Source organism: Erinaceus europaeus, chromosome 8, assembly GCF_950295315.1.
Source record: "Erinaceus europaeus chromosome 8, mEriEur2.1, whole genome shotgun sequence".
NCBI lineage: Eukaryota > Metazoa > Chordata > Mammalia > Eulipotyphla > Erinaceidae > Erinaceus > Erinaceus europaeus.
This window is the reverse complement of record NC_080169.1, coordinates 104,470,250-104,497,984: the sequence shown is the minus strand read 5'-3', so window position 1 is coordinate 104,497,984 and position 27,735 is coordinate 104,470,250. Positions and strand designations below refer to the sequence as shown.

Below are 27,735 nucleotides of genomic sequence, written 5' to 3'. Positions count from 1 at the left end.
CTTCCTGCTTAGTATTCATTTCATGCCTGTCCCCTCTGCTGTCCCTAATCTTATGCTCCAGACAAGGATGTGGGTGCCTATGGAAAGCTCCAGGGCACCATGGCCAGGGTCCACATTGGCCAGGTCACCATGTCCATCTGTACCAAGCTGCAGAACAAGGAGCATGGGATTGAGGTCCTGCACAAGCTCAAGTTCAAGTTCTCAGGACGCCAGATGATCCACATCTCCACCAAGTTGGACTTCACCAAGTTTGATGCTGATGAATTTAAAAGACATAGTGGCTGCAAAGTGCCTTATCCTGGAGGGCTGTGGAGTCAGATATGTATTGGGGGAATTAGGTGAGAGGGTTCGCACATGGTTAAAGGTTTGTCACAATTGAACCCAACAAAGAATTGAGGAGAAAACATGATTTTCAGGAATTTTAAAGTTTATTTAGGAAAACAGAGATCAAATCACATGTTGGAGTATACATGGACTGTGAGAGAGGGAGAAAGAGAGAGAGAGAGAGAGAGAGAGAGGACCACAGCCATAGCACTAGTTTATATTATTACAGAAATGATCCCCAAAGCACAAGACTTGAACCGCTTCTTGGTGAAAGAGAGGAGTTTTATTACACTGGTGTATAGGAGAATCCAGATCACTCCGGGAAGTTCTTCCTCACCTTTGAAAAGCACACAGTTTATTGAGGTCCCCCTCCCCAAAGGGGTGGAGAGAGCAGGTTTGTTTCACTATTACAAAGTAGGCAGAAGCAGACAAAGGCAATCTTTCATGTAATTGCTATACATGCTTCTTTTCTGTGGCCTTGGTATGGGCAAAGAAAGGGAAGAACTGGTGTCTGGTAAGTATCAGTCCTGAGACAGATGAATTACCCACTAGTCATCTTTTACCTTTTAGCATCTTTGTCTTGGGCCTATTAGCTTAGGAATGTGGAGGGAGAGCAACAACAGCCACTATTCTAATTGCCAGAAGAGCAAACACAAAGGAAATGCAGTCTTGGGCATTGTCTCACTAACAGAGAGGAAAAGCACTTCTCCATCAGGAACACAGATTAAAATATCCACATAGGGTAAATCAGGAGAGTATGCACTCTGTGTTCATCTAATTTCTCTCTTTCTTTCTTTCTTTTTTAAAAATATATTCACATGCTATTGATAATAGTTTTTTAGATTAATTTTTAAAAGGAGACATCAACAAAACCAGTATAACAAAATAGGATAAGAGGGGTACAACTTCACACAATTCCCGCCACCAGATCTCTATATCCCCTCCCCTCCCCTGATAGCTTTCCCATTTTTTATTCCTCTGGGGGTATGGACCCAAGGTCATTGTGGGATGCAGAAGGTGGGAGGTCTGGCTTCTGTAATTGCTTCCCCGCTAAACATGGGCGTTGACAGGTCGATCCATACTCCCAGCCTGCCTCTTTCTTTCCCTAGTAGGGTGGGGCTCTGGGGAAGCTGAGCTCCAGGACACATTGAAAGGGTCCTCTGTCCAGGGAAGTCTGGTTGGCATCATGCTGGCATCTAGAACCTGGTGGCTGAAAAGAGAATTAACATACAAAGCCAAACAAATTGTTGAATAATTATGGACCTAAAGGCTGGAATAGTGCAGATGAAGTGTTGGGGGATACTCACTGCAGACTACTGTGTACTTTTGTTTTCAGGTATATATTTTGCCGTAGGTTATGGATATGTGTGGACATATGCTCTATCTCATGGGACCTGGTCTATATCTAGGTTTTGGGACTTTGTTAGGAAGTGAACCACCTGGAATGGAATTAGACAATACTATGAAAGGAAATGTCTCATCCGAGTATGTTCATCTACTTTCTATAAAAATATAAATATCCGGGGGTTGGGCGGTGGCGCAGTGGGTTAAGCGCATGTGGCACAAAGCGCAGGGACCGGCGTAAGGATCCCGGTTCGAGCGCCCGGCTCCCCACCTGCAGGGGAGTCGCTTCACAGGCGGTGAAGCAGGTCTGCAGGTGTCGATCTTTCTCTCACCTTCTCTGTCTTCCCCTCCTCTCTCCATTTCTCTCTGTCCTATCCAACAACGAATTGCATCAACAAGGGCAATAATAATAACCACAACGAAGCTACAACAAGGGCAGCAAAAGGGGGGAAAATGGCCTCCAGGAGCGGTGGATTCATGGTGCAGGCACCAAGCCCAGCAATGACCCTGAAGGAGGAATAAATAAATAAATAAATAAATATCCAAGCCCCTCCATTACCTCCTTTCTAAGCCACGCTTACATCTGTTAACACTCCCATTTCACTGGGGAACATGTGTCTGTGTTCTCCCCAAGTATTTCCTGTAATTTTATGACCTCAACAAAAATACATCCCCAACCGCAGTTCCCTGAACAAGTGGCAGGGTCCTCTGCTCCTGAGAACCTCAGAAATGTCCCATATTGTGACTGGTTGGTTTTTTTGTTTTTTTTTCTATCTCTCAATAGAATCTTCAAATTAATGGCTGGTTGCTTTTAAGGTGAAATTACCTGACAGCTGTCCCTGTATTAACCTACGTTCCAAAGTGAATACACCTGGCTATCTAAGACTAAGGCCTTATTGAATGAATGTAAAAAAGAAAGAAAAGATAACTAGTAAAAATATTTTTTACATATATGTGAAAAATGGCCCATTTGGTTGTAGCCTTTGGTTTATTCAGCCCATCTATTTGTAGATGTTTATGGATCCAGTCTGACTACAGACCCCTGACCCTTGCAAGTTTACGTGACTACAATCATGCCTGCACCATATATATATATATATATATATATATATCTTTTGCCTTACTCATGACTCTTGGTGTCTCAGTCCTTGTTTTAAGACGTAGACAGAGTGCATTTTCACACTGTTTCCTACAATGTATGAATAGATAAATTGGTGCCTGATAGCGAAAAAGGACTTAAATTGGGGATGAGATTGTTTTGAAGATGTCTGCCATGGGAATATGAGGAACTGTACCCATATGTCAAAACTGTACTGTAAACCACTAACCCACCAACAAAATGATAAAATAGTTTCAAAACATCAGAAACATATTTACGGTGTTGTAGAAGTGAAATATTGAATTAGGAAAGGTCTCAACCTAAGCTTTCATAATTTTGTCTGTTGTAGTTTTATCCCTTCCATTAATTTATGCTATTTTTGGCAATCACTTAACTTTTCTCTTCATGGTACTGTGTTCTTATTAGCTTATATAGCTGAAGTGGAAAGAGTCACGATAAAGCAAATGCACTGCACTACTTGTGCAGATAATTTATTTTCCTATACACTGATTTGAAAAAAAAATCATAATATTTAAAATTTTACTTTACAAATGGAAGCAAAACAGTGAAACAGAACACATGGTTTATGAGGTAAGGCTATAGGGCAAATACAGTTTTACCTTTATTTGGAAAAGCAATTATGATTTTACATGAATGTCATGCATTTTGGGTTGAATATACAGATAAGTGTAACATTTTAAGAAACAGGTGTGCAATTGCGTTTTTGTCTTTTTTTTTTTTTTTAAAAAAAAGATTTTATTTATTTATTGATGAGAAAGAACCAGACATCACTCTGGTACATGTGCTGCCAGGGCTTGAACTCACGACCTCACGCTTGAGAGTCCAGTACTTTATCCACTGCACCACCTCCCGGACCACGCATTTTTGTCTTTTTAATGGGCAAGATAAAAATAAAGCAATGCTAAATTTTTCCTCAGCACTTTTTAATAGAAATTTAAGAGTAGCCCCATTAGGAGGCATTTCCACCATTAAACATAAATTCCCTTAGGAGAGGGATTGTGTCTTTCAACTTGAGTCTATGTTTCTAAATTTATAAGTAAGTTCTGTTAGATGAATGAACTTCCTGGAAACTCTCCCGGCTTTTAGGTTAGTTAAGACCACAACTCCCAGAATGCCATGCTTCCCGTATTCACCGGGGACTGAGAAAACAGGGCCCCAGCACCCACCGCGGCAAGTCAAGACTACAATTCCCATCATACTCAAGGGTTCCGGAAGCCTTGTCAAATACTACCTGTTGCCATAGCATCCGGGTCCAGGCTAACCAATCCGAGAGCTTCTTTCGTGGAGGGGCGGGTCATTCTTATCTCTGCCCAACCCGAGGCCCGTTCGTTGTGGCGCGTAACCGGAGGAGGCGGGAGCTCGAGACCGGCGCCTTCTCCTTGCTGCTCCGGGGTCGTGGCCTTGCTCCCGCCGTGCAAGAGTCCCAGCACTTGCACGCGCGTGTGTGCGCGTGTGGCCTCCAGTGCCCGCCAGTCCGCGCTCGTTGTCTGTAGGGACGGCAGCGACAGCCATGGGCGGGACAGCCAGCACCCGCCGGGTCACCTTTGAGGCGGACGAGAATGAGAACATCACCGTGGTGAAGGGCATCCGGGTGAGTGACCGGGGGTAGGTTGGGGGCGGGCGGAGTGCCAGTGCCTGGACTCCAACCCCCAACCTCCGACCTCTTCCTGGACTCGTTCATTCTGTCTTCCCTGCCTGTCCCGACCTCCCCCGTGTTATCCGGCCGGAAACCGAAGTCTCTGCAAAGAAGTTGGAAGTTTTGAAAACTCGGGACGTTTGAATGATCAGGAGAGTTTCGGGTGGTGTGCACGGTGCTCAACCCGGTGCGGGCTCCGGGGGTCGCCACGCTGAGTTAGACCCGGGGGTGGGGGGCTTACAGTCTATGTAAGCTTACATAGACTCAAATACAGGTATTTGAACCCTTGCCTCACCATACCCACCTGTGACATGGGGCTTGCCTCCCTCTTCCTGGGGTCAGGAACCCTCCCCTCCCTCGTGTGTTTCTTACCTAAAAATAGCATAGCAGAAATATTAGCTGTGAATCGATTGACTCTTTAGGAAGCTCCCTTTATCTGCTGTCTGTCGCTGAGTACTGTGCTTCAGATACCACGCATTCTGCCACCCAGACAATGTTCTGTCCCATTTGGGGTGAGTGGGAGGGGGTGGGGGAGTGGGGGGAGGGGAGACTTCTGACCTTTTTTCTCCTCCACTTGCACTTGACATCTCGCCTTCCCCAGGCATCTCCGCCGTGACCCGGCGCCCAAGTTTTGGACGAGGCCCAGGTGCTTGCTAAAGCCAGATAAGAGTCCGAGAGAGAGGTTTGCCGTGTCTCAGGCCTTTGGGAGCAAGTAACTGTCGTTTCTGACAGCGGCGGGATGAAGGCTCTGTTCATGCCCATGGTGTGCAAACTGGAAACCGCTCCAGCTGCAGTTAATGCAGAACTGCAGTGACACACACTCCGCTGCACCTGAGCTTGGAGCTCCACATTTTTTGCAAGTCTGGTGCCTGAATCTAGGAAATAAAGCAGTTTGATTTCAGAACTTTAATTTTTTTTTTTTTTTTTTTTCTGAACATGAGCACTTCTCAGGTTCAGCTTATAGTAGTGCCTGGGATTGAACCTCAGATCCGGGAACTAACTCAGTCATGAAAGTCTTGTTTGTATAGCCATTATGCTATGTCCCCAACAGTAAAAGTTTTTTTTTCTTTTTTTTTAAAGAACACATGTTTCTTCCTCTGTGACTACAGCCACCAGCCTAAGAAACTTCAATGTACAAATTGTTCCTAGCATTAAGACTTGTGAAGTATATTGAAGGTTTAAAGCCTTAATTACACTGAAACCGTTACCTTGAGAAGAACTTACAAACTTTTTTTTTGTAGAAGAAGCTCAAGCTTTTTGGCCTGCCTGGCCTTTTTAAAGGAAATGTCATAGGTTGCCTTCTCTGCATTTTTTGGGTTTAGTTGGCCCTCTATGGAGTGAAATAAACATCATGATAAATTCTCAGCTCTGTGCAGAGATTTGTTTAATTTTGCTTTGTTTTTAGCGTTCCACACTTTTTTTATATAAATATTTTTTAAAGATGTTCTTTAAATATTTATTTACTTATTCTTTTGGTGCCCTTGTTGTAGTTATTATTGTTGTTATTGATGTCATTGTTGGATAGGACAGAGAGAAATGGAGAGAGGAGGGGAAGACAGAGGCGGAGAGAAAGTTAGACACCTGCCGACCTACTTCACCTCTTGTGAAGCGGCTCCCTTGCAGGTGGGGAGCAGGGGGATGAACTGGGATCGGTCCTTGCTTTACGCCACGTGCACTTAAGCCGCTTCACTACCGCCCTGACTCCCAGTTCCACATTTCTGAATGTGTAAGGATCCTGGTTGGAGCCCCCTGGCTCCCCACCTGCAGGGGGAGTCACTTCACAGGCGGTGAAGCAGGTCTGCAGGTGTCTATCTTTCTCTCCTCCTCTCTGTGTCTTCCTCATCTCTCTCCATTTCTCTCTGTCCTAGCCAACGACAAGGACAACAATAATAACTACAACAATAAAAAAACAAGTGCAACAAAAGGGAAAATAAATGAAATAAATAAGTAAAAAAAAATTTAAAAAAAAGAAAGGGAGAAAAGAAGAAGAAAAAGATTTCTGTCAGGACCAGTGGATTTTTAGTTCTGGCATCAATCCCCAGAGACAACCCTGATGGCAATAAAAAAAAAAAAAAGTTCAAACACACACCATGCTCATTTGTAACAGCTCTGAGCTTATGTTTTCTCATCTACAAAATGATCTGGCTTTGAACATATTTCTAAGAGCTTTGATATTTTTTATTTATAAACTTCTGCTAATCCATTAGCCCAGTGAATTTCTTGCAGCCATACCTGGCCCCTTGCAGTTCCTTTAATGGCTTGTTGAAGTGTTGAACGAGTTCGGCCAGTTCGGCCATTCCGATTTCTTCAAGGTCATGGCCAAAAGCGCCTCAGCTTGGAGTCAGGCAGACTTCATTTCTAAATGTCAGATTAGGCTTTTGGCAGTGTCCTTGGATAGTCAGTTATCTGATCATATTTCCTTATCCACAAAGGGAGGTACCATTGCTTTTCCTGATTGAGGTGAGATGAAGTAAAGTGTTTAAAATATGTTGCAGATTGTAGCTTTTCAATAAAAGGTAACTGTTGCTATGACAATGCTTTCCACATGTGGAAGCCTGAGATTGTTTGGAAGGAAGTGGCCAGTGAAACCAGACCCATTTGGTTTGGCTTCTTGTTCTACCTCATTAACTTTGTGGTTCTGGACAAATCACTTTTGACTCTGTTTCCTTGTTTAGTTACATCTAGATTCATTAGCCTACTTGTGATACTTATATATCAAGCCCTGTTTATGGTAATAAGACTGTTCCAAACAGTGTTTCTCTGATAGTGTTTTAGAATTCTGTGAGTAGTATATGTCATTAGAGCTGACCTAGAGAATGGACATATGAATTCACACCAATTTAAAATTGTTCTATTAAAGGGATAGCATATTGGACTCCTACAGGTGTGGGACTCAAAGGAAAATGAATGTCCCAAGGTCAGCAACTGATTACCTGTGTGATTATATATATATTTAATGTCTAGATGGTTTGTAGGTTGATTTTCTTTCTTTCTTTCTTTCTTTCTTTCTTTCTTTCTTTCTTTCTTTTTTTTTTTTAGCTATTCAAAATTTTCTTAGCTTGAAAGTGTCATTTTGCCTTGGGTCCATACTCCCAGAGGGATAAAGAATGAGAAGGCTGTTAGGGGAGGGGATGGGATACGGAGATCTGATAGCGGGAATTGTGTGGAGTTGTACCCCTCCTATCCTACAGTTTTGTTAATGTCTTCTTTTTTAAATAAATAAATAAATTAAAAAAAAGGCATTTTTTACCTGCCCTCTGAGCAACGGGTAAGGAGAAGCAATGTTCTCTCTTGGGAACATAAGTGAGCCACTGTTTCTAGCACTGCTGATTAAAATAAAACGTGGTGCTGATGAGATCCAGATGTCAGTGTTGAATTGCAGGAAAATTAGTTCAACTTGGCTGAAGAAAACTTAACCAAATGTGCCCAGTTGTCTAACATTTATATCACCACTCCTAAAGAAACGAGAGTGTACCAGCGATTTAGCAGACTCAATCACTGCTGGAAAACCAATTCTGTGACCCACTGATAAAGATAGTAATTTCATCTCCATTTATCTTTTTTTATCATTTTTATATTTATTTTCCCTTTTGTTGCCCTTATTTTATTGTTGTTTATTATTGTTGTCATTGTTGGATAGGGCAGAGAGAAATGGAGAGAGGAGGGGTAGACAGAGAGGGGGAGAGAAAGATAGACACCTGCAGACCTGCTTCACCGCTTGTGAAGCGACTTCCCTGCAGGTGGGGAGCCGGGGGCTAGAACTGGGATCCTTATGCCCATCCTTGTGCTTCGAGCCACAGGTGCTTAGCCCGCTGCGCTACACCGACTCTTCATCTCCATTTATCTTAATGTATGAAGAGTAATGACACTTAGCAACATAAAGCTTTCACTGCCTAGGCTGTACTTATTTTAATAGATAAGACGTTTCCAGATTTCTCTCCCTGAGGTCTTCAACAGCTGGTAATTAAAAGACCTACTTGCTAACACTTTAAGTTTAAGGTTCCTTCTCACCTACTGGGTTCAGAAGACAATGTTTTCCTGGTATTTAGGTGGTGTTGGCTTCCCCTTTCATCTTCAGTAGTTGATAGTTTTCCTCCCACTTTCATAACACAGACTTCCAACTTTGAATCTGAAACAATTCGTATGTTTGTTGAAAGGTCTCTCTTTGCTTGCCTTCTCTAAGTCCAAAAGATATTGCTAGGGGACAAAAAAAAAAAAAAAAAAAAAACCCAGAAAACAAAACAAAAAACCGCAGGCATTTTCACTACTTAGACTACACATGCTTAATAGGATTTTTATGAGCACCCGCTTGGAACATACATTGCCATTCAGTCTTTCACAAATTGATCTGAAAAACCAGAGTCATGAGTGAACTATTCCAGAGCAAATGTCAGCGTCAGGGAATATCATTTTCAAAGTAATACTTACCCTGCTTTCCAAGCGTAAACTGATTGCTGCAGCGGGCCAGGAAGTTGTAAGCTGAGACTCATGGGAGCTGTACATATGGCTGTGTGGATACTTGCATGGAACACTGCTAATGCTTTTTGAAGAGATTATTCACTGTCACATGTATTCTAGAGTATTCTAGAAAGAGAACAGGAATGGAAACTACAGATTCAGTCAGTCATTGGAAATGAATGTTGTTCAGGTGATCCATTTAATTGATTCCTCTCTAGGTTTTATGAATCTCTTGCACCTTAGTATCATGCTAAGGTTTTTAGAAGTTTGCCTTAAACCTTATGCAAAAAAACTGATATCGAGGCTCTGTGGTCCCAGCTTCACTTCCCACCCACCACCATAAGCCATAGCCGAGCAGTATTTTTTGGTCTCTGTCTCTCTACCTCTAGTTCTATCTGTTATATAAGTAAGTAAAAGAAAAAAAAATTCTAAAACCTCATGTTTTCCACTACTAACATGGCAATATTTTGGACTCTGTATCTTAAAAAATGATTATTGAAGGGGTCAGGTGGCAGTGCAGCGGGTTAAGGGCACATGGTGTGAAGCGCAAGGACTGGCATAAGGATCCCGGTTCCAGCCCTGGCTCCCCACCTGCAGGAGAGTTGCTTCACAGGAGGTGAAGCAGGTCTGCAGGTGTCTATCTTTCTCTTCCCCTCTCTGTCTTTCCCTCCTCTCCATTTCTCTTTCCTATTCAACAATGACATCATCAACAACAATAATAACTACAACAACAATATAAAACAAGGGCAACAGAATGTAAAAATAATGATTGTTGAAAAGCAAACCAGCACTGTCACAAAAAATGATTTCTGTTGTATAATAGGAATGCCAACTGAGAAATACAGGTTTGACGTTTTTATCAGTTTGGCCAAAACCTTTTTTTTTCTTCCTCAATTTTTTTTTTTTAATTTTCTTTATAAAATGGAAATATTCACAAGACCATAGGATAAGAGGGGTACAATTCCCCATAATACCTACCACCAGAACTCTGTATCCAATCCCCTCCATGAATGCTTTACTATTCTTTATCCCTCTGGGTGTATGGACACAGCATCATTATGGGGTGCAGAAGGTGGAAGGTCTGACTTCTGTAATTGCTTCCCTGCCAATCATGGACCTTGACAGGTCAATCCATACTCCCAGTCTGTCTCTCTCTTTTTCTACTGGGGCAGGGGTTTGGGGAGGCATGGCTCCAGGACACCATTGGTGGGATCGTCTGCCCAGGGAAGTCAGGTTGGCATCATGGTATTATCTGGAACCTGGTGGCTGAAAAAAAGTTAAGATAGAAAGGCAAGACTATTGCAGATGAAGATTTGGTGTCTCCATTTTGGAAAAAGCTAGTAGGTCTATTTTACATATATTCCAATGGGCCCATGACTTTACTGTTTTTTTTTTGCCTGATCCTGACATCTAATAATGCAGGTGGACCCAAGTTATTGTCTGGGGAGGTGTTGTCATGGCTGGAAAAAGGGTTAGAAAGCTGGATCAGGGAAGAGAGTAGCTCCCAAATAATGGGAAAAGTGTATAAATATTGTTGACTGTAAACCCCATCAATTTGATCTGGGGCCCATATTCAGCATAAATGTCTTTTCTTAATGTAATATTATTATTATTATTTACCACCAGGGTTATTGCTAGAACTCAGTGCTTGGAGTTAGTAACAATTCTAGCACTTCTAATTGCTATTCTCCCCCCCCCCCCCTTGATAAAAGGTGAGAGAGAGATGGGAGTAGGGAAGAAGTAGAATGGAAGACACCTGCAGCAATGCTTCACTGCTTTGAAGCTTATCCCTTTTCAGGTGGGGACCAGTTGCTTGAACTTGGGTCCCTCCCTGTACATCAATATGTGTTATTTCACCATTCTGTCCTGCAAAGAATTTCTGTAAACTGTGCTTGGTATTTGCCTTGCTGGAAATTCCAGAGTCTTCTGGAAACCAGGTATGGTAGGTATAGATCTTCGAGTAGGGCAAAAGCTTTCTTAAAACAAGGGTCCTATTTAAGGGAAGATGTTTTATGAAGACATGGCTTCTATACAGAGGCAGCTCATCTAGTTCTTCCAAAACCTGTGTCATCCCTAAGACTGTTTCTGGGTCCCTTTGTGTCACAAATAATTGTTCTTCAGCTACAGACTGTGTACACAGCCATGGCCAGAATCTGTGAATCCTGGCAACTGCTTCACAGACAGTAGTCCAACTCACAGAGGAGGTTGGGTGAGTGTTGAGGACTGAACTGACTACTGCAACTTGGAAGGTCAGCTGAGCAGGTGCTGGCTTGAGATACAAAGGCTGATCTGACATGACTGTTGGCCTTGTACTGACATGCCTGTGAGTGGGATGGGGATGAGGTAAGTTTTGCTTGGGACTAAGCAGAGATGCTATGGGCCCTCCTTTGGAAGGGCCAGAGGATTTGCTTAGGATTGATTATAAAGACAAAAGGAAACTAACTGGCTGTCAGTAATGCAGCCCTACAATGTTTGTCAGGTCAGTAAATGAGTTGTACTCCTTTGGATGGCATGCTTATAAATTAACTGGAAAAAAAAAGCATATATATATTTTATTATTATTATTATTATTTCTTTTCCATCTATCTTTTTAAAATTTCTTTATTGGGGAATTAATGTTTTACATTCAACAGTAAATAAAATAATTTGTACATGCATAACATTTCCCAGTTTTCCATATAATAATACAACCCCCACTAGGTCCTTTGTGATCCTTTTTGGACCTGTATTCTCCACACCCCCCCCCCCCAGTCTTTTACTTTGGTGCAATATGCCAATTCCAGTTCATGTTCTACTTGTGTTTTCTCTTATGATCTTGTTTTTCAACTTCTGCCAGAGAGTGAGATCATCCCATATTCATCCTTCTGTTTCTGACTTAACTTCACTTAACATGAATTTTTCAAGGTCCATACAAGATCAGTTGAAAACGGTGGTCACCATTTTTGATAGCTGAGTAGTATTCCATTGTGTATATATACCACAACTTGCTCAGCCACTCATCTGTAGTTGGATACCTGGGTTGCTTCCAGGTTTTGGCTATTACAAATTGTGCTGCTAAGAACATATGTGTACACAGATCTTTTTGGATGGGTGTGTTGGGTTCCTTAGGATATATCCCAAGGAGAGGAATGCAGGATCATAGATAGGGTAGCCATTTCTAGCCTTCTGAGAATTCTCCAGACTGTTCTCCAGAGAGGCTGGACCAGTTGACATTCCCACCAGCAGTGCAGGAGGGTTCCTTTGACCCCACAACCTCTCCAGCATTTGTTGGTGTTACGTTTTCTGATGTATGATATTCTCACAGGAGTGAAGTGGTATCTCGTTGTCTTTATTTGCATTTCTCTGACAAAGACTTGGAGCATTTTTTCTTGTGTTTCTCAGCCTTTTGCATCTCTTTTGTGGTGAATATTCTTTCCATGACCTCTCCCCATTTTTGGATGGGGTTATTTGTTTTCTTGTGGTTGAGTTTGGCAAGTTACGTATTTTGGTTACTAGACTCTTGTCTGATGTATGGCATGTAAAGATCTCCCATTCTGTGAGGGGTCTCTTGGTTTGGGTAGTGGTTTCTTTTGCTGTGCAGAAGCTTTTAACTTGATGTAGTCCCATAGGTTTATGCTGGCTTTAATCTTCTTTGTAATTGGATTCCTTTCATTGAAGATGCCTTTAAAATTTATGCGGAAAAGAGTTCTGCCAATATTATCTGATAGTTTCTGGTCTAACATCTAAGTCCTTGATCCATTTGGAATTTACTTTTGTATTTGGTGAAATATAGTGGTTCAGTTTCATTCTTCTTCATGTTTCAACCCATTTTTTCCAACACCCGTTTGTTGAAGAGATTCTGCTTTCCCCCATTTAATAGTCTGGGCACCTTTGTCAAAGATTAGATGTCCATAGGTGTGGGGGCTTACTTCTGGGCTCTCAGTTCTATTCCACTGGTCAGTGTGTCTATTCATGTTCCAGTACCAAGCAGTTTTGAGGACAATGGCCCTATAATACAATTTGAGATCTGGGATTGTGTTCTTTCTTCTCAAGATTGTTTTGGCAATTCTAGGTCTTTTCTGGTTTCAGTTAACATTTGTAGTATCTGTTCTATTCTCCTCAAAATTTTGTGGTTGGGATCTTGTTGGGGATAGCAGTAAATCTATATATGGCTCTGTGTAGCATATTCATTTTGATGATGTTAGTTCTTCCAACCCATGAACATGGAATATCTTTCCACTTCTTTGTGTCTTTTTCAATTTCCTTGATTAGTGACTCATAATTTTCAGTATACAAGTCTTTCATTTCTTTGGTTAGGTTTATTCCTAGATATTTTACTGTTTTTGTTGCTATAGTAAAAGGAATTGATTTATGGATTTGCAGTTCTTCTTAGTGTTTGCATAGAGGAATGCCACTGACTTTTGAATGTTAATTTTGTAGCCTGAAACCTTACTGTATTGCCTGATAGTTTCCAAAAGCTTCTTGCTGGATTCTTTAGGTATTTCTATGTATACTTTCATGTCATCTGCAAAGGGAGAGTTTGACTTCTTCTCTTCCAATCTGTATGCCTTTAGTTCCTTGCTCCTGCCTGATTGCTATGGCAAGAACTTCCAACACTATATTGAATAGTAATGGTAATAGTGGGCAGCCCTGTCTAGTACCTGATCTGAGGGGAAATGCTTCCAGTTTATCATACCATTGAGTATGATGTTGGCTGTAGGTTTGCTATATATAGACTCCACTATCTTCAGGAATTTTCCATCTATTTCCATTTTTTGTAGTGTTTTGATCATAAAGGGGTATTGTATTTTGTCAAAGGCTTTCTCTGCATATATTGATATAACCTTGTGGTTTTTGGTCTTGTATTTATTGATGTGGTGGATCACGTTGATTGATCTACTTATATTAAACCAACCTTGCATACCTGGGATAAACCCCACTTGGTCATGATGAACAGTCTTTTTAATATACTGCTGTATCCAGTTGGCTAGAATTTTGTTCAGTATTTTAGCATCTATATTCATCAGAAATGGTGGTCTGTAGTTTACTTTTTTGGTTGTGTCCCTGTCTGCTTTTGGTATCAAAGTGATGTTGGCTTCATAGAAGCTGGAAGGGAGTATTCCAGTGTCTTCAGTCTTCTGGAAGACTTAAAAGTATAGGTATTAGTTCTTCTTTGAAGGTTTTTTTTTTTAAGATCTTTTTTTTTAAATATTTATTTTATTTATTTATTCCCTTTTGTTGCCCTTGTTGTTTTATTGTTGTAGTTATTATTGTTGTTGTCATTGTTGGATAGGACAGAGAGAAATGGAGAGAGGAGGGGAAGACAGAGAGGAGGAGAGAAAGATAGACACCTGCAGACCTGCTTCACTGCTTGTGAAGCGACTCCCCTGCAGGTGGGGAGCCAGGGTTCGAACCGAGATCCTTATGCCGGTCCTTGTGCTTTGCGCCACCTGCACTTAACCCGCTGGGCTACAGCCCGACTCCCTCTTTGAAGGTTTTGTAGAATTCATTTGTAAAACCATCTGGTCCAGGACTTCTGTTTTTGGGAAGGTTTTTGATAACTTTCATTTTCATTAGCTGTGATGGGCTGTTCATTTTATCTAGTTCCTCTTTATTCAATTTTGGAAGTTTGTAGGTATCTAGGAAATTGTGTATTTCTTCCAGGTTCTCTTGCTCGGTGGCATATAGTTGTTCATAGAAGCCTCGCATGATACGTTGAATTTCTGTGGTGCCTGTTGTGATATCTCCTCTTTCATTTATGATTTGATTTATTTTGGTCTTTTTTTTTTTTTGTGAGTCTGGCTAGAGGTTTGTCGATTTTGTTCACTCTTTTGAAGAAGCAACATTTACTTTTGTTGCTCTTTTGTATGGTTTTCTTATTTTCAGTGTTATAGATTACTGCCCTAGCTTTAGTGATTTCTGTCTTTCTCTTTGCTTTAGGGTTCCTTTATTCTTCTTCTTCTAGGTCTTTAAGATGTGCAATCAGGCTGTTTATTTGTGCTTTTTCTTGTTTCCTAATGTGTACTTGTATGGCTATACAAGAACTTCCCTCTCAGTACTGCCTTAGCTGTGTCCCAAGTATTTCGATAGCTTGTGTCTTCATTTTCATTGAACTCTTGAAACTTTTTGATTTCTTCCTTTATTTCCTCTTTGACCCAGTAGTTGTTAAGGAGTGTACTGTTGAGATTCCACATTTTGGGACTATTACTAATCTTTTGTTGATTGCTAAGTGTTAGTTTAATTCCACTGTGGTCTGAGAAGATGCTTGGGATGATTTCAATGCTCTTGAATTAGCTGATGCTGTCTTTGTGGCCTAACATATGGTCTTTCCTTGAGAATGACCCATGTGGACTTGAGTAAAATGTATATTCCAGTTTCTTGGGATGAATGACTGTGAAAATGTTCAATAGTTCTAGTTTATTTATCTCCTCATTTAGCTTCCTCATGTCTTTATTGGTTTTCTGCCTGGATGATCTGTTAAATTGAGAGAGTGGGGTGTTGAAGTCCCCTAATATGACTGTGTTGCTGTTAATATATTGTTGTATCTCTTTCAGTAGATGTTTGATGTATTTAGATGGCTTCTCATTGGGTGCATAGATGTTAATAATTGTTAATAATTGTCGTCTTGATTGACTGATCCACTGAGCATTATGTAGTGTCCATCCCTATCTTTTTAAATTTTATTTATTTTAAAGGCTATCATGTCAGATATGAGAATAGCTGTTCCTGCCTAATGTATGATAGCTTTCCATCCTTTCACTTTGAGTCTTTGTTTGTCTTGTTGAGTTAGGTGGGGTTCCTGTAGACAGCATATTGTTGGGTTGTGTTTTCTGATCCATTTTCTTTCTCTTGGCCATTTAATAGGTGAGTTCAGGACATTGAAATCTATTGATACTAAAGATTGAAGATATTTTAATGTCATTCTTATAGATTTTTCAAGTGTTCTGATAGAAGGCCTATTTATGGTGGTCTGACTGTTTATAGGAGACCTTTCAGAACTTGTTTTAGGGTAGGCTTGGTGATAGTTTATTCTTTCAGCTGTTGCTTATCTGAGAAGGTTTTTATGCCTCCATCTAGTTTGAATGACAGTCTAGCAGTATACAGTAGTATTGGTTGAAAGCTTTTTTCATTGAGCCCTCGATAGATATCTTGCCATTCTCTTCTGGCCTGTAGTGTTTGTGTGGAGAAGTCTGCTGCTGATCTTACTGGTTTTCCTCTGTGGGTGACTCTTTTTCTCTTGCAGCTTTCAGGATCCTTTCTTTATCCTTATTCCTTTCCATTCTAAATATGATGTGTCTTGGTATCTTTAAGTCTGAGTTAATTCTGTTTGGGACTCTTTGGTTTTCTTGAACCCTTATATCTTTTTTATTGTCTAGACAATTTCTCAGCTATTATGTCTTGAAGAATGCTTTCTTCCCCTCCCTCTCTTTCTTCCTCTGGTAAGCCAAGAATGCATATATTATTTCTTTTGAAGTCATCCCATAGGTCTCTATTGTTGTTTTCAGTATCTCTTAATCTCTTTTTGAGATCTCTTACTGCTTTGTTAGTTGTCTCTAATTCGTCCTTGATCTTGCTAATTCTGTCTTCAGCCTCATTTATTCTGTTCTCTTTCCCCTCTACTGTTTTCTGGAGTTCATCTATTTTCTTACCCTGTTCTGATACTGTTTTAACTTGTTCAGCTAGTTGTGTTCTTACCTTAGTTATTTCAGCTTTCAGCTCTCTAATAATCTTGAGATAATTAGTGTTTTCTTCCAGAGTCTCATTTGTTGTTTCTGCATTTCTGATGACAGTTCTTTCAAACTCTTTACTTACTCCTGTGATTATTTCCTTAAGTAGTGTTTGGATGTTGACCTCATTATTTTGTGCTTCAACCTTTAGGGGACTTTTGTCCTGGTTCATTTCTGCAATATTTCTTCTTGTTGGTTTAACCATTTTATATCGTATGTTATGAGGTCCCTCTCTCAGTACTTTTCAAATTCTGGTCACTCTTGCCTGGATTGACTTGTGTATAAATAAGGTAATTAAAGGGTTCACAGTTGTGGAAATTGACAGTTGTTTCAATATTATTTTAATCCCTGAGTTGGAGCTCTTTTGTTCTTTTTCTTCCCTGTAGGCTATGGTAGCCTGAGGGCTTTTAAACCAAAAGTAGGCTTCTTAGCTTAATCACTGACTCCTGACTGAGAGTTAAAGCAGGGTGGGGCAGAGATAATCCAGTGGTTTTGCATAAAGACTCTCACAACCCTATGTTGGGCCATGGAGGTATAGATTTTCTCCTGAGTTTCCTGGTTAGTTCTCTTTCCCCTTGTGTCAGCATCCCCCCACCCCATCCCCACTTCCCCAGTGCTCGAGATTCTGAGGGTAGTAGCAATGGAGACTCACAGTTGTATTTGGTGAGTCTTAGGAGAGTTCCTTTCCTCTTTTCAGCCATCTTTTTGTTGGTGAAACAGACTGGAGGTGGTGTCTCAACTGGTAAACTGCTGGACTGTTACCAGCTGCTTAATCTCTCCCTAGGCTCCTCTCAGACCAGGAGCCACTCGTGTTTGCACTTGCCAGTGATTTGGTGGGTTCCTGAAGTTGTTCTAGTCCTGCCTTGTTGAGGTCCCAGGTGATCCCCTTTGTTATTCCTAGTTGACCCAGGAGTGGAGAGGAGAGAAACACAACTGCTGCTGCTCTGTAGCCCCACCTCCCTTCTATCTCTTAATATGTTGTGAAATGTTTTAAATTGATAGAATTTGACAGAAAGTAGTACATCAGCTAAGCCACAGCAAAGTAACAAGGAACAGTTAGTTATTGTTGTATTGTCACTGCTCAGACAGCATAGATGGGCTATTGGCAGCAGCTTCTAGCAATAGCTGTAGGCCTAGTTTTCATGCTCTGTAGAGAAGGAACTAGTACAAACTCAGCCTGAATGGATGAAAGTAAACCAAGATGACCTACCGATCAGCCCCCATCTCTTTGGCTGAAGCTGTATTGATAGTAACTCTCCTAAATATTGATGTAACCCATAATAATTTACAGTGTCCCTGCAATCATTCCTGGCACTCCAGGAGAAGGTGATACTTTCAGTTTTCAGAGGAGGAGACAGACTCTTGGGGGGTTGGAGCGGGGGGAACTGCCAAGACGGAGTGGGGGTATTGTTCCAAGACTCTAGAGCTAGTAGGTGGCCAGTTTTTTGTTTTATTCTGAGGTACCTCAGGCTGCTTTAGGGTTTTTTTCCTCCCCAGTAATAATTCATTTTGAAACAGAGTAGACTGTGGTTAAGAGGAATTTTGACGGACTAAAATCCAGAGCAAGGTATTATTCCAACTTTTAAATTTTTACTGAGGTAGCATTAGCTTACAAGAGTATTTGTTTCCTTATTTCTAAAGGTTGTGTGCTTTCGGGGGGTATGGTGCATGTGTTTCCTGATGTGTGTTCTTTAGTCTGGCTATACTTCAGTTTTCTGATCTTTAAGTGGAGACCATAAAGGTAGCTAGCTGTGCCATAGGAGTAAGGATTAAGTGTGTAAAGTGTTTACTTCAGTAGTTGGGTTGTCAGACAAGTCGTGACATGTTTTTCAGTTTTTCAGTGCAAAAGTGCATCTGACAACCCAACAGTAGATGTAGTAGCTGGATACATCCTAAGAACTCAGTAAATGTTAGCCGCTTTGAATACGCTCAGCCCGGGTTGCACGTCAAACTAATATGGCACCTTTCTTTCTTCTTTCCTCCCTCCCTCCCTTCCTTCCTTCCTTCCTTCCTTCCTTCCTTCCTTCCTTCCTTCCTTCCTTTTTTTCTTTATGCCAAACTAATATGATAGCTTTCTTCCTCCCTCCCTTCCTTCCTTTCCTCCCTCCCTCCCTCCCTTCCTTCCTTTCCTCCCTTCCATCTTTCTACCTCTTTTTTTTCTTTTTGTCCCTGTCCCTGCCCTCCTCCCGCTGCCCTTCTACCTCTCTCTCTCTTTACCAGAGCACCAGTAAGCCCTAACTTATGATGTTGCAGGGAATTGAACCTTGGAGCCCCAGACTTGAAAGTCTTGTATAACCATTACGCTATCTTCCCCAGCCCCCAAATTAATTTATTTCATATGAGAGAGAGACAGAGACAGACAGAAACAGATACACACCAAACCATCACTCTCTTTAGTGCTGGGATTGAATTTGGAAGTGTCACCCGTGTAGTTCCTGTGCTCTGCCTAGCTACCATCATAGGTGTTTTTTAAACAACTTTTTTTTTTTCTTTTCTGGTATGTGTTTTGTACTACAGTCCAATTATTTCTGATGTATAGCACTTCCTAGGCAGTTTCCTAAGCTGAGCGACCCTTCCTACAGTCCAGTCATACATCTTCATCACCCCAGCAAGTCCTCTCATGCTCTTTTAGAGTTAATCCCCACTCTACCCCAGCCCCAGGTACGTAGAGGTGCCTCTGGGCATTTCACACACAGAAAATTGGACTGTTCACAGACTTGAATTTGCCTGCCTTCTAGTAACGTTCTCCATGTTTTAGCATATAGGAGAGCCTCTTTGCTCTTGTTGAATTGTATACATAATTGCATTTCAGATCTTTAACATTGTGTTTATCCATTTGCCAGTAGATGGACATTTGTTTCTCTCCCTGCTATTATGAATAACGCAGCCATGAGTATTCTTCTGCAGATCTTTGTGTGGACATCTGCTTAATAGCTTCCTAATTGCCCCTTTATGCTTCTTCAGGAGTCCTCCTGCTGCTTTTCTGTTCCTCCTTCAATCTGTTCTTTACAGTGTAGCTACAGTGATCTTTCTAAGCTGCAAACTGGATCACCTTGTCATTACCTTCCTAAAAATTCTTCCGTCAAGCCCAGTTGCCCTTAAGATCCAGTTCAGACTTCTAAACTCAAAGGGCTTACTAGCAGTCTTCAGAAATCAAAAGTCTTACTTCACTCTTCACCTGCTTAAAAAAGTTTCCTCCCCAACTCACTGCTTAAGTTACTTAGTCAGTAATATTGTTTCATTCCTTTATTTACCCAGTCATTCAGCTAACTAGGGCTGAGATTCTGGGGCTGCAATAAGACAGAAGCTCATGACTTTATTGGAGCTTTATTTCTGGTGTGAAAGGCAGACAGTAGTGTATAATGCAAATAAGAAGCACTGACAGTACTCAGGTCCCCAGGCTGAGCGGTCCTCTGATTCGAAGTCTACACCTGATGCCTTATGCCTGCAAACTTGGCTTTTCATTCGTATCTTCATGCTTTTCCCTCTTTGGTGTACTCTAGACTCATCCTAACTCCTGCTTCTCCTTCCCAGGCCCAACCCCTCAGTCTCAAAAGCCTGGCTAGACTCTGCCCACTATGTTTTCTGTGTACTTCCATGGCAGGCCACTGATCAAAGTAGCACCTTCATATTTTATTTGTTTGTTTGTTTGTTTATACCAGAGCACTACTCAGCTCTGGGTGGTGGTGGTGGTAATGGTGGGAGCATTTGCACCTGGGGCTTTTGGGGCTCAGGCACAAAAAGTCTGTAACCATTGTGCTATCTCCTCTGCCTCTTCTCACTGTATTTAAATGACTAATGAATGCAGTTCCTCTAGGCAACTTGATGGCTGTGAATACCCATTCTAACCTACTTCCAAGCACATACTTGGGGCATGTGACAGTGTGATTGTAGTTAGCCCTGGAAAGGATATGGGAAGGGAAACTTTTCCTTTGGGGCTAGAGGGAAAGAAGGAGCTCAGGCTTGTTTTGAGCATGAATTAATTTGTTGGATTAGGGTGGAAAGTAAAAGGAGTTCTGATGGTTTACATTTTTCTAAGAGATTACACTTTGCTGCATAGTAGAAAAGGAGAAAAGTTATTTATAATAAGCAGTTAGTGCATTAGAAGAATGTATAAAAAACACTGTTGTACATTCTGAAATATTAAAACGACTGTTTTAGTTTGGTAGCCTATGGGTTTCGCCATTTTTGTTAGGTTATTTGTTATGTAGGTCTTGATATGGATGACTAAGCTACTTGGAAGCTATTGTGCTGTTTTCTTACTCTATCATAATAGATTTTATTTTGATGTTGCTTTTTCAGCTTTCGGAAAACGTGATTGATCGTATGAAGGAAACTTCCCCATCTGGTTTGAAGTCCCAGCGGTATTCTGCCTATGGTGCCTCAGGTACTTCCGAATTTTATTTTAGAGCTTTTAGTAGAAAAATAACAAGCAGGAAGACTTCTTCTGCACTCTTACCTTGTTCCTTGAACATTCCGCTCTTTGTAGGGAATATTAGACATTGGTACCAGGGTTTCTTTTACTTATTTACATATTTTTTTTTTTTTGTGTGTGTGTGTGTGGGTTGATACCTCCAGCTCCCATAGTTTCACTGCTCTGGGCTGCTCTTTCATTCAGATAGACAGAGGGAGAGACACCACAGTCCTGGGGCTTTCTCCCAGTGTCATAGCAATTCCCATGTGGCACAGGGACATGGATCCAGACTGTGTGGATGGCAAAGCATGCCCCCTTCCCCGGGAACTAGCTCTGTGACTCCCCCAGGGCTCATTTTAAAGAGCTGGTTTGTTTGCTTGTTTTTTTGTTTTTTTTTTTAAAGCTACTCCAGTATTTGGAATTTTTCTTTTTTTCCTCATCTAACTTTTGAATTTTCTGTTAGACTTTGGAAGGTTACCTTTTACCTCCTTGTGTGTGTATAATTGATTTACTTATAAAAGTATTAAGAGACTTAGGAGTAGTTATCTGTTAAAAAAATTGAACTTATTGAAAGGGCCAGAAAGTGGCTTGCCTGGCTGGGTGTACAGATAGGATATTGACAAAATTGGGATTTGATCTAAAATATGATTAGTTCTTGGTAAATTTCTTTTTACCTTCTGTGGGGTGAAACTGATGATGATGATGGTGACATAATAGTGATCAGTAGTAAATAATGTTTATTAATTGCCAGGTACTCTGCTAAATGCTTTGCCTGTTTGTTTGTTTTTTTCATCTTCCGTTAGCGATACTGTTGGGTCTCCATGCCTGCTCATTTCCTCCAGTCCTAGCGGACTCGTTACATACATACATACATACATACATACATACGTGTGTGTGTGTGTGTGTGTGTAGTTTTTTTTTTTTTAAGGTGGAGGGTGAGAGACAGAGAGAGAGAGAGAAGTAGAGGGAGTAGGAAAGACACCACAGCAACGCTGCCCCACTTTTTCAATGTGCACGTGCTCCCATGTGGTGGTCAGACGTTTTAATCATGGGTCCTTGTGAGGGACAGTGTGTGCTGCTGTACCGAGTGAGCAGTCTCCTGGCCCCTGTACTTTATGTATCTTATTTAGTCCTTATAACCCTGTGAGGAATGGACTGTTCGTGCCATGTGAAGTAGTTGGTTATTATGCCCCAAGTCCTGACAGCTTGTAAGCAGTGGCGGGAACAGTCAAATTGAGGTCTGTTTGATTCCAGAGTGAATGCTGTTAACCTCTCTTGTTATCATTTGATCACTGCCTTGCTTCATTTGTAGAAAGATGTGACAGAAGCTAGCTGGGGGGAGGTAAAAAGGACTGCCTTTTAGTGATGTTCTGTCCAAGTTTAAGAAAGAAACTCCTGAAGGATAGTCATGGCTGATTCTAACTTTCCCTCCCATATATGCTGTCACTTAAAAGTAGTTGTTTTCCTTCTTGGGCTGATTTCTTAAACTAGTTCTCTGAGAGGGTGGGTGCTGACAAAGAGTTTGTCTGTGAATATTCACATTTTGGCCTTTGAAGCACGGTCACTGACTTTGTAAGGAGCTCTGACTGTGCTGTGAGAATCATCCTTCCTGTTTCTTCCTAATTGATTGATTTGATTGATGAGCCCTGTTCCATGATCAGCCTGGGCACCAACAAATCTTCTTTTCTTTTCTTTTAATATTTATTCTCTTTTGTTGCCCTTGTTTTATTGTTGTAGTTATTGTTGTCATTGTTGGATAGGACAGAGAGAAATGGAGAGAGAAGGGGAAGACAGGGGGAGAGAAAGACAGACACCTGCAGACCTGCTTCACCACCTGTGAAGTGACTCCCCTGCAGGTGGGGAGCCAGGGGCTCAAACCCGGATCCTTAATCCCGTCCTTGTGCTTTGCCTCACGTGCGCTTAACCCGCTGCGCTACCAGCTGACTTCCAACTCTTGTGTTTTATGTTCAGGTTAGTGCTACACTGGCTACATGCTAGCCACTAGTCCTTTAAGATTCATATTGAAAAGAAGTATAAATCCTAGTTCCTCAGTTGTGCTAGTCACATTTCAGTGTTGGACAGCATAGAGGTAGGCTGTTTTCACCATCATAGAAAATTCTGTTGCCCAGCACTAGACTAAGCCAGTGCTTGGCATTGTGAGCTTCTTGAAGTGGTTCTATTGATGTGTGACTGGAGCTCTAGAGATGTAGGGTTCTGCATGTTTGTGAATCTTGTTCCACATCCCATCTCCCTCAGGATTGTCAGTAAATGGAAACTTCTAGAACTGCTCTCAATTTAGATGGTCTCACTTCTGTCTATATAGCAGGTCCCGAGATTTCGCGTTACTTGAGTTCGAAATAGTAGCTCCTGAGACTCAGTGAGCCAGAACAGATAGACACCTGTTCTCACATCATGGCCTGTGCAAATCCTTGCAATTCTGTCTGCATCATGACATGAAAGAGCCTCAATTAGGCTGCTCACATAGACCCTTTGAATATAATATTTCCCTTGCCTTACCCCACTTAACCCAAGAGAAGAACAAAGATTTGACATGCTATTCTGAAATGCTTGTCTTTAGTTTTGGAATGCAGTAGAGCCTGGTTGTTCCAAATAACAAGGAGTTGTTCTTAAAATTGAAAGAAATGTAAGAAAACTGCAAAGTTCATACTCTCATCTGTGTTTCATTTAGAGGTTTTAGTTAGTCAACATAGACTTCTTAAGACAGGTAATTTAGATGTGCTATGAAGTCTACAGAAAGATATTGATAAAAATGTCATTTTTCTACATTTTTCAGTGTCAAGTAAATTCTGTACTGTGACTTCAATTTTTAATATTTGTTAAAATACTTTCTCCCTCCCAAGACTCTAATTCTTAGCAGCCCCAGGCTATTCGAATGAGTACATATAGGGGCAGCATATCTGATGGACTAAGAGCACTAGTATTTCTGTGCTTAGGTGCTAAGTTTTCCCATTTTCATAGTTTTGAGTCTATAATTTATGTTGTAAGAAAGAGTTCCTTTGAGGAGGAACTTTAGTGAGATTTTTTCCCCCCCAAATCTTCAACCAGATCAATGACTCGTTGCAATAAGTATTTGCATGTAAAACTGTTCAGGCAAAATAATAAACTGTGTGACACATGGCAGATTGTGATGCCACTTTAATTAATGACTGTGCTCTAAAGAACTTAACTGTATCTTCGCTGCCCACAATTCTTTTCTGAGCTGTATATTCTCTCAACTTTGTTGCTTTGTTTTTACACTCAGATTTTTTTTTTTGTCTTTAGCCATATAGGGGATATCATTATATATTTTTATAACATTAATATTAGTGTTTGTATTAACACCTTACATCTTTTGATTTCAAAATTCAGTACTAGATATTGGTTATCTCTTCCTTTTTTAAATATATATTTTAATATTTATTTATTTTCCCTTTTGTTGCCCTTGTTGTTTATCGTTGTAGTTATTGTTGTTATTGCTGTCGTTGTTGCATAGGAGAGAAGAGGGGAGGACAGAGAGGGGGAGAGAAAGATAGATGCCTGCAGATCTGCTTCATCGCCTGTGAAGTGACTCCCCTGCAGGTGGGGAGCCGGGGGCTCGAACCGGGATCCTTAGGCCGGTCCTTGCATTACGCGCCATGTGCGCTTAGCCCACTGTGCTACCCAAATGTCCCCTCCCTTTTTTTTTTCTTTTCCCCACTAGGGTTATTGCTGGGGCTTGGCACCTACATGACCCTACCATTCCCAATGGTCATTTTTTTTTAAATTAAAAAACATTTTAATATCTCAGGAGTAAATTTATTTGGCACCAGTCTGAGGAATGAAAATAATCTCAGTAGAAATATTAGGAAAGTTTGAGGTAAATAAATAAATAAAAAAAAGAAATATTAGGAAAGTTTTGAGGTAAATCAGGTACGTCCTACTTACTCATATAAACCTGTCTTTGAGTTCCTTTCTTTCTTTCTTTCTTTCTTTCTTTCTTTCTTTCTTTCTTCCTTTCTCTTTCTTTCTTAATTTTCTTAGTGTACAGGAATCCAAGGAATCCCTTGTTCAGTGACAGTACTTCATTTCATGCGTCTCTATGAGGTGTGTACACTTGTGAAATTCTGTGATATTCTCACATAGTCTTACAGTAAAAATCTATGGTGTAGTGCACTAAGATAAAAGACTCTTGCTTGGGTTGGTGATGGGGGTTAGGGTTCAGGTCCTGGAACATGATGGCAGAGGACCTAGTGGGGGTTATACATATTATGTGGAAAACTGGGAAATGTTATGCATGTACAAACTGTTGTATTTACTGTTGACTGTAAAACATTAATTCCCCAATTAAAAAAAATAAACAACTCTAACTTTTACATAAGTTTGTTTGTGATAGGATTCTAGAATTGATCTAATGCATGTGCCCAGTTTAAAACTTTGTCTTTCTAATAGAGGGTGAAGGACAGGAGTAGAGAGGTGGGGAAGACACAGAAAGAGAGACTCTTGCTGTAGGGCCCCAATGTGTTTTGGAGACTGAATCTTTGAACCCCAACGTAAGGTATGTGCTCTGTCTGGTGAACCACCACTGGGCTCCCCCCTGCCCCCCCATTTCTATCTGATTCTTTACTTTTCTGGCTCACTGTAAGTGAACTCAGAAATCTCAGTTTGGCCCTAACTAGTGCTGAGGAACTTCTGCCCCAAAATAAATATGAAAACAACCAAATAGGAAATAATATTAAGAGGCCATTTGTTGGTTTCTTTCTTTTTAAAAAAAATATTTACTCCCTTTTGTTGCCTTTGTTGTTTTATTGTAGTTGTCATTGTTGGATAGGACAGAAAGAAATGGAGAGAGGAAGGGGAGAGAAAGGTAGACACCTGCAGACCCGCTTCACCGCCTGTGAAGCGACTCCCTTGTAGACGGGGAGCCTGGGGCTCGAACCGGCATCCTTAGACCGGTCCTTGCACTTTGCTTAACCTGCTGCGCTACCTCCAGACTCCCCATTTCTTGGTTTCTTAAGCTGCTAGCAACCAAATGAAACCAATCACTCTGGAAAAGAAGATAAATGCACTCACTTTTATTATTATCCTCACTATGAAGTTTCCCTGTACTTGTCATTGTGAAAAAAAGAAAGATCTGCCAGTTTGTGTTCAGTATGTCACTGAGATCACTAAGTATTTGGCAGCCCTAACAAATTGCAGGGAGCCAATTTAAGCGGGAAATAGTGCAGCCCAAACTAAACAGCCAATTTAGGGGCTCAGGCTCATCTGTAAGTTCTGTGTATTTTCCTCTCAGAGTCTGGCCCTCCTAGTTATTTTTAAACAGCTCTTTAGGGCTTATTTAGACATAATACTGTTGGGAGAGTTCAAAGTAAATAAGCTGTGCTTCTTCCTTTGACTTGAGTTACAGTAAGAAGGGAATTGCTCTATCTGGGTTTCTGACTTTTTTTTTTTTTTTTTTTTTTTTTTACCAGCGCACTGTTCAGTTCTGGCTTATGGTAGTATGGGGGATTGAACCTAGAACTTTGGAGCCTCAGACATGAGAGTCTGTTTCCATAACCATTATGCTCTCTACCCCCATCTGACTTTTTATATAAGAAACTTTGTTGTGGTCAGTCTGTCTACACTGTATTCTTTTTAAAAATTAATATTTATTTATTTATTCCCTTTTGTTGCCCTTGTTTTATTGTTGTAGTTATTATTGTTGTTGATATCGTTAGATAGGACAGAGAGAAATGGAGAGAGGAGGGGAAGACACAGAGGGGGAGAGAAAGACAGACACCTGCAGACCTGCTTCACCGCTTGTGAAGCGACTCACCTGCAGGTGGGGAGCCAGGGGCTCGAACCGGGATCCTTACGCCGGTCTTTGTGCTTTGCGCCACCTGCGCTTAACCTGCTGCGCTACCGCCCGACTCCCTACACTGTATTTTTTTTGTGCTTGTCTTAACAGATAGTTTTCCTGACATATATCCTACAAGGAAGACACACACACACACACACACACACACACACACACACACTGTCCATATTTAATGGATGGTTAGAGTCATTTTGTGAGCTCATCAGTGTTAGCATTGCAATGGTCTTTGACTTTAAGAAACCACTTGTTTAGTCATGACTACAGTTACCATTGCAATCGTAATAGGCACTGGTTTGTACTGTCCAGTTAATGTTGTTGAGTAGGTGACTCTTAGTTAAGCAGACTGTGTAAGAAGAATTGAAAGTGCTTTAGATAATCATTAAAAATGAAAGTACTTTATGAACACAGAAAGAAGACTAAGAGCTTGGGCTCATATGCCATCCATGCAGTGGACTTAAAGGTGAGAGGGCGGGGCTTATTGGTGAAGGTATTACTTAAAGAGGCAGTATTTTTAAATTTAATTAATTAATTTTTATTGCCAGTATGGTTATTGCTGCTGCTCAGTGCTTGCATGATCAATCTACTGCTCCTGCTGGCCGTTTTTTCCTTTTTTTCTTTTTTGTTACTACTTTTATTAGGTAGGACAGGGAAATTGAGAGTGGATGGGGAGATAGGGAGAGAAAAAAAGACACCTGCAGACCAGCTTCACCACATGAGAAGTGGATCCCTTGCAGGTGGAGAGCCAGGGCTCAAACCCAGATCCTTGTGCTTGGGAATACGTGCACTTACCTGGGTGCCCCACCGCCTGGCCCCTTCTTCTTCTTCTTCTTCTAGCGTTTGCCCTTCTTCCGTAGCCAGTCAACAGCGTCAGGTTGAAAGCTGTCAGGAGCTGCTTGTTGC

The 27,735-nt window shown here is 41.1% G+C and overlaps 1 protein-coding gene across 1 annotated transcript in view; it reads left to right on the top strand.

The window, feature by feature from the left end:
* The first annotated feature begins 4,164 nt into the window (after positions 1–4,164).
* The window catches only part of CHCHD3 (coiled-coil-helix-coiled-coil-helix domain containing 3), a 346,441-nt gene continuing 322,870 nt past the window's right edge, over positions 4,165–27,735 (top strand). Inside the window, exons 1-2 of the mRNA XM_007529206.3 lie at positions 4,165–4,379; positions 20,891–20,975. Of these exons, the coding sequence (XP_007529268.1) occupies positions 4,299–4,379; positions 20,891–20,975 (166 nt within the window). The 5' untranslated portion in view covers positions 4,165–4,298. The remainder of the gene's footprint in view (positions 4,380–20,890; positions 20,976–27,735) is intronic.